This window comes from Athene cunicularia, assembly GCF_003259725.1.
Source record: "Athene cunicularia isolate RWA chromosome 3 unlocalized genomic scaffold, athCun1 chr3_part1, whole genome shotgun sequence".
NCBI classification, from domain to species: Eukaryota; Metazoa; Chordata; class Aves; order Strigiformes; family Strigidae; genus Athene; species Athene cunicularia.
This window is the reverse complement of record NW_020799097.1, coordinates 68,769,266-68,780,627: the sequence shown is the minus strand read 5'-3', so window position 1 is coordinate 68,780,627 and position 11,362 is coordinate 68,769,266. Positions and strand designations below refer to the sequence as shown.

The 11,362-nt window shown below is 37.7% G+C and overlaps 1 protein-coding gene across 1 annotated transcript; it reads left to right on the top strand.

The window, feature by feature from the left end:
* The first annotated feature begins 930 nt into the window (after positions 1-930).
* Positions 931-10,478, top strand: OPRM1 (opioid receptor mu 1). Its single transcript, XM_026845943.1, has 3 exons — positions 931-1,282; positions 2,187-2,707; positions 8,911-10,478. Exons 1-3 carry the CDS (start codon positions 940-942, stop codon positions 8,947-8,949), a joined length of 903 nt encoding a protein of 300 aa, XP_026701744.1. The 5' UTR covers positions 931-939; the 3' UTR covers positions 8,950-10,478.
* The last annotated feature ends 884 nt before the right edge of the window (positions 10,479-11,362 follow it).

Below are 11,362 nucleotides of genomic sequence, written 5' to 3'. Positions count from 1 at the left end.
CAAGTGCTGCTCAGCTAACACAAGGGACTTGAAACAGTGAAGGGCTCTTCAAAAGTTTGATGACACTAAGGAGGAATTTGGACTCTACCTTTAGCAATGCAAATATAAATTAAAACATAAAAATCCCCCTCTGCTCAGCTGTAATTGAAGTGTGGCATATTCAAAATTCAGGAAGTGGGTTTTGGGTTGTTAGCAGCACAGACTTAGGAAATAGGTACTGTGGAGCAGAACAAGCATTCCTACCTCAAGCAAGGATCCAGCCAAGGTGGTGGCTCTAATGATACATTCAGTGCAAATGGTTAATAATATCTGTGTTCTCGTTTGATTGAAAGAACATCTGTCCAACTTACACTGGACATCGAGATTAGTAAAGCAATATAGTAACCATCATTACAAATTATTTTAGAATTTTATACATTAATGAGGAAGTCTAAAAGCCTGTAGACACAGTGGATTTGATAATTATACTAATCTTTTATGTACTTATTCCCTAAGGAATTATGACATTACCGCTCCACAACCCACAAATAAGTTCTCTATTTCTACAGACCATGATTCTGATACTCAACATGACATCAGCAGCTATAGAAAATCTATCCCCTTAGTACAGTGTCTGATATGTACCTTTTTTTTCAGCTCCTCAGTTCTTTAGCATCTATAATATTGAGTTTTTTCTACGTGTATCCTTTCTCTCTGCACAAGTTACATTAATCTTTTCTTTCTTACACCCTTTAGCTAATGCTTCACTGAACTGCAAACACTGTTGTGGATAAACCATAGCGAAGTCATTTGATTAAAAGCAGAAAAGATTATTTTTGACAGTATCTAGCACATCATTTCACAGAAGTTTATTGTAGATGATGCACTGGACTCTTTTTTTAACATCATCAGTTGTGGTCATTCACATGCTTTGCTGATTTTTTTTCTAGGTACACGAAAATGAAGACTGCCACCAATATCTATATTTTCAATCTTGCATTGGCAGATGCACTAGCAACGAGTACTCTGCCATTCCAGAGTGTGAATTACTTGATGGGAACATGGCCATTTGGTACCATCCTTTGTAAGATTGTTATATCCATAGACTACTACAATATGTTCACCAGTATCTTTACACTCTGCACCATGAGTGTGGATCGCTACGTAGCTGTTTGCCACCCAGTTAAGGCCCTTGATTTCCGTACCCCCAGAAATGCCAAAATTGTCAATGTCTGCAACTGGATTCTTTCTTCTGCCATTGGCCTCCCAGTTATGTTCATGGCAACTACTAAATACAGGCATGGTAAGTCAGGTTTTCATTCCTAAATTGAGTATTTAAATGTTTAAACTTTCTGCATTGTTTCACTGTAGAGTCAATGAATTAACTTCTGATCTCCAACCTGTGTAAAACAGGTGTTAGTGCAAATGGACCCCTTCAACAATTTTGCATCTGGCTGTAGCTGACCAGACACAGCACTGCACATGATCTGTCTTTTACAACAGGCAGCTCTAGCTCCTGTGGGTCCGTGTGAGTCTCACTGCCCCATACAGTTACTGTAGTTTTTGGGAAAGCATCTGTGCCTGCCTGCCTGCCTTCTGTCTGGGGTGGTTATGCACTGTCCTACAGCGCAGAAGCCTGTGCTTTACCCAGAATATTCTCACTGAAGTTGGTGGTCATAGGTATGTTGCACCTAGTCTGGCAGGACATGGTATAAAGCAAAGAGTACACTGGTGCTCAAAGCCCTTCCATGAAGTGATGGCATCTCGACATAAATCCCAACCCTCCATTGTGCACAGTCACCATGTCATTCTCTTCCCCATTGCCCTGAAATGCCCAGACTCTCAGCAGAGTTAAATGGTTAAACCACCTTTCTTTTCACCAGATTTTATACTGAAAGTGAAAATTAGTCAAAGTTTAAGCATTTATGACAATTCAACTCTTATCCAATATATGTGCAATTCCAAGCAATAAAATGCAAAAGAGAAATATGACTTAGGTTTTGGTTTTCCAGTTCACACTTCATAGATGTTTGTAGCACTGTGTCCTGTCAACATTTGTGCTGATGATAGGTCACAGATTGCTTCATTTTACCTGTTTACTTAGTAAATCTTCATATATTGTCCCGTGATATTTAACAAAAAAGGTTTAAAGAAAAGCAAATTAAAAACTGAGCCACTTGTTCTTCTCTGCTGTTCTTTTTCTCCAGGCTCTATTGACTGCACACTTACGTTCTCACACCCTGCGTGGTACTGGGAGAACCTCCTGAAAATCTGTGTGTTCATCTTTGCCTTCATCATGCCAGTCCTGATCATTACTGTGTGCTATGGGCTGATGATTTTACGCCTGAAGAGCGTTCGCATGTTATCTGGCTCCAAAGAGAAGGACAGGAACCTGAGGAGAATCACAAGGATGGTTCTTGTAGTGGTGGCGGTGTTTATTGTCTGCTGGACTCCCATTCATATTTATGTCATCATTAAAGCCCTGGTCAACATCCCAGAAACTACTTTCCAGACTGTCTCCTGGCACTTCTGTATTGCTCTAGGGTATACAAATAGCTGCCTTAATCCAGTCCTTTACGCATTTCTAGATGAGAATTTCAAAAGGTGTTTCAGAGAGTTCTGCATCCCCACTTCCTCAACCATTGAGCAGCAAAACTCCACCCGAGTCCGACAAAACACTCGTGACCATGCTTCCACTGCCAACACTGTGGACAGGACTAACCATCAGGTATGACTAGCAGTGGAGATGTCATCTCTGGATCCAGGCCTCCCGCTTGGAGATGACATGTATTCTGAAGTTACAGTTTATACTGATTTGTAGGTATTTGAAGGTCTAAACAGCTTCAGGGTTATATTTGAAACTGTTGTATGCATACACAGAGACCCCAGTCCTGCATGGTTCTAGTTGTTCTCTCTTCTAGTTGATACTCAGAAGCTGAGGGCTTTCAAAGGTACCTTGCATGACCGAGTCCAGCGTGCATGCGTATACAAAGCACACAAAACAGTGTTTCATTTGCAGAATGTTTACAACAGGTGACTGCATTATAACCGGTTGGAGGTTAATCAGATTCCTCTAGCCATACTCCTTGTCTGCTGTTGGAGACAGGAGTGGGACAGAATATAGATCTCTCTTCTTCTCCCATTGCAACAGTGAATAAAAAAGAAAAGAAACCGTACTCATACGCTTTTGATTGATGTATGAAGAAGGCCTACCTGGCCTTGTTTGTCCTGGAAGACATGCAAGAAGTAGACAAAGGCTTTTCTTCATGCAGGTCTTGTATCAGATAATTATCTCTGTTGGCTAAGGTGGGTTTTGAGATATAGATAGATAGATAAAGATATATAACTAGATATATGTATAAATATGCACATATATGTCAAGGAGTATTCTACCATTTTGACATTATGGTATACTGAGAATATACATTTTCCACATAGAAAAAGCCTTTGAGAAGTTGAGATTTTATGGCACAGCAGATACCAAGAGAGATCTTTCTGGGTATTTTTGCTTAGCTTTTGCAAAGAAGCTCTTCTGTTACATGATCAACATCCATGATCCTGTGCTTAATCCTGAGAATTTCCAATCCCCATCCCTCAATGAACATCAAGCAAAACAGGAAAGCAAATCTTAACATTCATGAAAGTAATTCAAGCACAAGTAACAAGCACTAGAAAAAGTTTGAGTCACCTCTGTAATTTATTAAAAAGAACTACTAAAGGCACAAGCCTAGTTCATTCCTTGTCATGTCACCTTTTAGCAATCTACTTAGGTTGCTCCTGCACCAGTTTCTCACTGCTGCCACTTCAGCCACAAGCTGGCTGCCTCCTCGAGGTGCAGAATTCAATGTCTTCTTCTGAAAGCAGTTGCATACCTGCCACTTGGCTGCTGCCAGGAAGCCCAAATAAGAACATTACCATCTCTAAACAGACAAAATAGTAATGCCATCAGAAAAGAGGAGGGAATAGATGCTTTATTAAGCATCTGCAGTTAGCAGTGGTGTTCACCAGTATCTGATTCATACATGCCAAACTGTGGTCTGTGAAACCAGTTTGCACCTGCTCAGTCATACACACACTTTTGTGGTGAAGCAGAACTGCCAAACCTGGCATAGACACATACATATATATGTATGTATATACATGTATTATTTACTAGGTGTAGCAAAAAATTATTAGACAGATTCAGCTGTTAATAATGCATTTGTAATCCTCAGTGGAATCAATTTTGTGCATGTGTCAGACAACAGGATTGTATCTGTATTTACTACAATTCCAACTTTTTACAAAGCAGTTGCAAAACATTTTCTACATTTAGTTACAAACCTTTGTATTATTTTTATGAGAACTGTAGCCTTCTAAACTTCTACCCTTAGCAAAGATTAATGTAGTACTGCCCGGAGATATGCAGTGTATTTCAGAATATACACTGTATTACAGGGTATTTCCCTGAGCACTAAGCAAACACAGAGTAGAATGTGATCCTTCCCACAAAGATCTTTCAACTTACACCAACAAGGGAGAGAGCCAGCTGAGGCAGGGATGTACCAAGCAAGTGAAGCGAACTTGATAGTGGCAGTAAGGAAGAAGCTAGTCTCATAGTTGGGTTCTTTGTTGGTTGGAGGGTTTTTTTCTATGCAGGGAATAGTGATGAAATTAGTTAAATGAGATAAAGCACATGTCAAGAGAAGTGAAGGGGAAGATGCTGAAGGGAGAGAGAGAGGAGAGGAAGAGTGCAGAGGAGAAAGGGGAACATCAGGAATGAGGTCAGAGTGAGGCAGTGAGGAAGGAAACTGAGAGAGTGAACCAGTAGGCATGGAACAAAAAAGGTGTATGAAGAGATGTAAGAAATTGTTTGATACCCAGCTTTGTCTACTTTGATAGCTCTTTCTAGGAACTATCCATCAGTTTTCCCCAGGTCTGGCAAGAAGAAGACAACACTTGGAAGTCATGTCCTCATAGATTGATAGGTCTCTCTGCACGGTCTGGTATTTGAAAGAATTTGAAGTGGCCATAAATGGGCCCAATTTCACTTCCCTCACCACCATCCCTGCAGTCCTTGCATTGGCAGCTGCTGCCACTGGTTCATTTCTGCCAGATGTGCTCACTGGATGCTGACCTGAGCCTTCTCACTGCTGCGCTCCCTGGTGTACAGGTCGAGCAGTCTTTCTCACTCTCCACGTCTATAGAATACATTCCTGCCAAGCCATGTTTATACCTGAATATTAAACTTCTTTTTTTTTTTTTTTCTCCAGAAAACATTTCTGTAAGAGACAATATTTTTGTTGCCAGCTACTATCATAATGACAGACAAGGTTGTAGGACTAATCTACACTAAAAAGTTTCTCTGGGACAGTATTTACAAGTGCTGCATCCAATTTTATTATTACTATTTTTTAAACAGAAAAAGCCCTAGGGTGAATGCAGCTTTTGCTCTCAGAAAAGAAGAAAGAAAAAATTAAGAAAAAAATAACAAACAAACCACTGTTTGCTCAAACAGTGAACTTTTGTAAATCCTGTTGACAAGGCATTTTTTTCACAGGTAAGTGCTTTCTGTACAAAAAAGTTTAGCTAGTACATCTGCATTGATCTAGGTATACTGACAAGCTCACGTTTGTATAGACAAGACCTTGGAGAGCATTTGGTATGAATTCTGATTCCAAGTCTGTATATTACTCGGCACATTTTATGTCATTTTTGAAGAAACAGATGTTCTACAAGTTGCTTTCTTGCCAATTGAGAATTCTTTACTCTTGCTAAAATTAATGAGAACTGCAAGCACTCAATCATACAACAGTTTAAGACCTCACAGGCTTAAAGCACTTAAAAATAAGCATTCGCTGGTGGAACAACTGTTTTCTGTCAGTGCAAAAGTAGTTAACAGGAAACATCATAAATATTCATATTATTCTGAGTTAAGATACTGGGCTTTGCTTACTCTATGGCTTTGGCATTACCACAGAGATCTAGATAGAGTTTGATTAGTATCAGCATTTACAAAAAGTGGAAGAGCAGCACAAGTTCAAAACTGCAGAAATGCAGCTTCTTTCAAAGGTACAGAGTAGCATCCGATACCCAACACTGATGTTGTGAGCATTTATAGAAATTGTACTTCCTCAGTGGAGCAACACGAGGGAGAAAAGGCAGGGGCTAATCAGGCACACAAAAACTGGAAGAGTTGTCAGACTGAGATGTTTCATGTCTGTGAGGGATGCATCCTGTGTTACAATCAACTAACTCCTGCGTTAAGATGAATAGTTTGCATTTGTTCCAAAGCGAGCTTAAAGGCCAGACTCAGTTTAATTTTCAGGGAAGCATATGCAATCTTATAAGTGCATTTCTGTGAAGAGTTAAAACAAGAGTAGGAGTGAGAGAATCCTGGGAAAATTGCTTGCAAAGCAAAATTGCTTACTTTGAACTTTGTATGACCCAGTATTGGTAGAGAATGGTGATAAAGGACCAAATACTAGCTTTTGCAAATGGCTGAGGTTTTTTGATGTCATTTACATTAACCTGATTTATAACAAAGACGTGGACAAGTATTTTGAAATAGCTTTTACTTAAGATATTCAGAGACTCTCTACATTAATTTATCTCTGAGATTAGAAAAGGCTTGGATATTTTTTAAAATTTAAAAGTCATTGATAATGCTTTTTTCCTAAAAACTATGCTTTCCAAATACCTTTTATTTTTGTTAATATCTATCAATTAATAACAAAAAAATCCTAAATACTAAGGAATACTTTAATCATTATAGAATTCTAAGAAATTTGATTTGTTTCAGTGAATTGCTTTATTTGTGACCCATTTAAGTTTTATAGCAGTCTCACCTGAATGTATCCAAGCAACTAAGCAAATTATGTATAGGCACATTTTCAGGGCTATTTAGTCATTCTGTGCAACTATTGTTTGTATTTTTAGCTTCTGATGCTTTCTCCTTAACTGCTAATGTCTAAATGCTGTAATGGAAGCTGCAAATCCTCATACGCTGAAAGTGAGGCCTCAGATATGTCCAGTAACCAGAAGCTCTGGTGTTTGTGCTCAGCCCTGAAAGCTTTGTCCTTACTGCTTGGATTGACAGCCACATGCAGAAATAAAAAGGATATTGATTTAAAGAAAAACTATTTGGAAGTTGAAACAAGGGAAAATTGAAAGCTAGGTTCACTTAGATTAAATAAACAAAGAAAGTACTTTCTTGCATTTTAATTTTCTCAGAGCTATATGACAAATTGCAAACAAATATGAAGAATGCTGGTGAGTCCTGTGCAGAAACATGACAAAAACCGGGCAGATTCTGTAACTCCAAACCTTGGAAGAGTCACATCTACATCTACCTGTATTAATAAAGAATGGCTTTTCTGTGAAGTTTTAGAAAATGGACATAGCTCCTTTGTAAATAACACTGTATTTCAATAATAATTGCAAAGTATTTTTTTCTTATAAAGCCCATTACTGGCAAGATAATGAGATCTATAACAATCTTGTCTAAAGTCAGTAGATCCTTAAAAGTGGTCTTTCTTTTGTAGCTCATTTGCACTGACATGGGCCCTTTGTGAGTCTTCTATGTAGCAGAGAAAACAGAATGTGTTCATCAGACTATTTCATGAGCAGAAACAAGAATAAGCTATACTATGAGGACTGGAACTAGTTAAATGGCTTCTAAGGTTGCCTGTGTTTGTGGCATCCTTAAACTGTGAATTAGAATGAAAGGGGGAATTTTTTTTTTCCTTAATAAATTAGAAAAAGTTCATTGGTAAAAAAAATACAAAAGAAATGCTTCTATTTAATCCATAAAGAGAGGTAAATAGGGACTTAAGAATTCATTTCTGAATCTAGACTTCTCCAGATGAGAGATATTAACATTTAGGATCAAGTCACTTTCTAGCCAAAAGAAACTGAGGAGAAATATTCCCCATACAGAATAAAGAAAATCCATAAATATAGCACATTAAATTGAATGAGCATTTGAGTTATGTTGTGCCCTCGGAAAAATTTATCTCCAAATCAGAAGTCCTAAGAGCCTCCACTCGGCCACACACGCTTGGAAAACAATCCAGTTAGAAAATGCACTTTCCTTCTCCCTGCCCCAAAATCCTTACCCATGTCCCATTACTTCTACAGGAGAACATCCCCTCTCATCTCAGTCAGGCTTCATCTGTGACTCTGCTTTCCATACCATAAACCCTTTATTTGCGGCGTCTCCCACCCTGTTCTCAACATGTTCTAGAGCTGCAGGGCAACATTTGCTGGACAGGAAAAAGGGCTGCAGGCTTTCAGAATGTGTGGTGCCACAAGCAGATTTTCTTGATGAAAATGTGTAGTTCTGTTGTGCCTGTGTGCGAATAGGACTTAACACAGATACTGTGGACACACAGGGCTTAGAGGTTCTTGGGTTTGTTTGCTGATGTAAGGCCATCTCACACAGAATTTAAACTAGACTTTTAACTGCAAATCCGAGTTAGCCAATCTACTGATGTGAGCACAGAATGTATCATCTAAAATACTAACTCACCTGCAATTGCTACAAAAAGAATACAGGAAGAGAGAAAAATCCTTCCATACTCATGAAATTTATAGAGAGTCCCCCTCTAGAAAGAGAACAACTGGCTTGCTATGAAACATATTCTAATTCTAATTCAAATTTCAGATCTACTAATGTTTGTCTTTGAAGGTCAGACGTGAAACTTTGCTGTGATTATTTCATCTGCCTTCACTGCTTCATGGCAAAAACAGTCTTGCCTTACTCCAGGCTACCTGTTTAGCTCTATACAGCAGGACAGTAGTTGCAAATGAGAAGTAAATTCCTATTGAAAAAAAAAAAAAAAAAAAAAAAAAAAACACAACACCACACACATGCCAACACACACACACAAACTTGTGGGTGATAAGAAAACAAGTAATTGTTCATTGTATTTGCAATTTCTTTCCTTTCAGTTGGAACTTCAAGAAGCTGAAACTACTCCACTGCCGTGACAGTGTCTCCTGCTGCATAGCTCTCAAAGCAATTGCACACCAGTGCCACAGTCTGTCTGGGCTGTATGCTGTGGGAGTGTGTAGGATACACCTTCCCTCAAAAAAAATACCACAGAGGAAAGTGCCTGCTTTTCCACTCTTGTCAAAAATTGCTTCTGCAGCACTTCTACACTGCGCATAACACAGAAGCATGAAACTTAACAGCAAGCAGAGCCAAGGGATATGGGGGCTTGCCAAGCTCCAGTGTTCAAAACAGTCATGTTTACCAGGAATATGTACATCAGGCTAAAAGAAAGCTACTGTACCTGTAGCGATCTGACATGATCTTGACAAGTTACAGTCTTAAATAGGTTGGAAACAAAAATTCAAAGGCTAGACAACTATCATTTGAAAAACGAAGGTGAGCTTTTAATGATGGGAAATAATGGGAAATGAAGTTGTAATACTCTTGGATGCTCGGTTTACTCTTAAAATTTATTTGTAGATGTGTTTTCTGTGCAGGTTATTTGTGTGCTGAAGTCTCACAAGGTCATCTAGAACATTTGCAGTTCAAGAGGTCTTCTCTTACAAGGATTGCATGTTCCACAATTTCAAAGGGAAAATATTTCTTTCAGGGTTCATGTAAACAAAACTCCAAGCTTCACCTTCTGCTCCTGTTTCTCACATAAAAATTAGACTTTAGAATCCAAACAATAACCCACCACTTCATCTAAAAGAGATTAATAAATGGAAGTATTCCATGTTGTACTGATTGTCAAATGATCCCCAAAACAGCATAGATGCTATTAACATAAATTCGTATGTGAATAGAAACCTAGCTATAAGCCTGTCAGAGCTAGCACAGGCTGATGACTTCTCTGTCAAGTAGTTTCTCAAATTTCACCTGCCCTGTCAGCAACATTTTGAATTTGTAAGTCATTGACAGTCCCTGTATGAAGTGCTTGGAGCAGTTAATGCATTAGACCTTTTTTAAGAATAACAAAAAAAAAAAAAGTTACATTTTGTTAGACATCTATTTTTTTCTTAACCAAATCCATAATATGTTTACTTTTCTAACTAATGTAATACAGTCTGCATCTCCATTTTGTATTAGCTAAAACACATTAAGATTTATGACAGAAGCATTGTAAATGCCACCTTAGCTGTTTTCTAGTATGAAAAATAGAAATATCCATGTAGGTAATTTGTGGTGCAATGGTATTTTCTAGCCATTGTTTGTTATTTGCTTTGTAAATAAGTCATCAGTAGTTAACCATGGGAAAATGTACTTTGATGAATTTAAGTGTATTCTAAAATACAGCTCTATGGAGCAGGGGGTTTTTTTTGTTTTTTTTTATTTCTGCAGCCAAAATGTATTTCTTCTTTTCATTGTTAAAATCTATGTAGCAATATGCTTTTAATGTGAAATTGTTTGTTTCTGCAATGGACTGTGTAATAAAAATTGAAGGCCAAATCCTTACAAGTTGTAAATTAAAGTAATATTTGAGTTTCATCACTTACAGCTAAATCTGTAGCCCTATATATAAGCAGCATATGAAACTAGATATAGTAGAAGTGCCTTAATTTTTTCCGCCTTTCTATTGAAAATTCCACTGTGCTGTCATAGGGATTTAATATTTAATTTTGTATTAGTTTAGTAGAAGTCCCCTGATGTGATCATTAAAGTTTAAACCAGAGCTGTCACCATTTTAAGAGGTTTTGTATCTAATCTATAAACAGCATGATAGGTACTCAGAAGAATTTGACATACTGTTTTGCACTATACAGCAGTATTATTTAGATAACAAGAATATAGAATACACCAGAAATGCAAACAGACTAATGTCATACCACGTCATTACTATCTGACAAGTTCCGAGTAGCCTGCCATGCTTACAGACAACCACCTCACAAAATTGAAATACACTGAGTAACTATTTGAAAGGTCTTAATTGATAGATCAGAAATATTGTTCAACTAAGCTTAAAATCCTAGTTTCATGACTAGTCAAAAGTTCATCAGCTTTCACAGAATTTACATAATTAATTGAAACCATTATTTCTTCTGTACTTAGAATGAAATGCTCACTATGACTTGCTAACAGACAGCCTAATATTTTTTAAGATATTTTTGGTTTCTACAGTCCAATAATTAATTGAGCAACCTGACTGTAAATATTTTTAGCAGTAGTAATGCTGTTGTAGCCTTGATGGTCTAAGGATATGAGGAAGCAAATTTTATTAGCAAAGCATTAGCAAAAATAAGTAAAATGTCTTGGCTTTTTCCAGAAGGCTTGAATGTTTGCTGGTAGTGCTTTGCAGTAAGTAGCATATTATTACACAAGTTCTGTATCTGCATTGTAAACCTTTAATAAAAATGTTTGTGTTTCTTCTATATTTGCAACATACTGTATTCAGATACACACTGATTAACA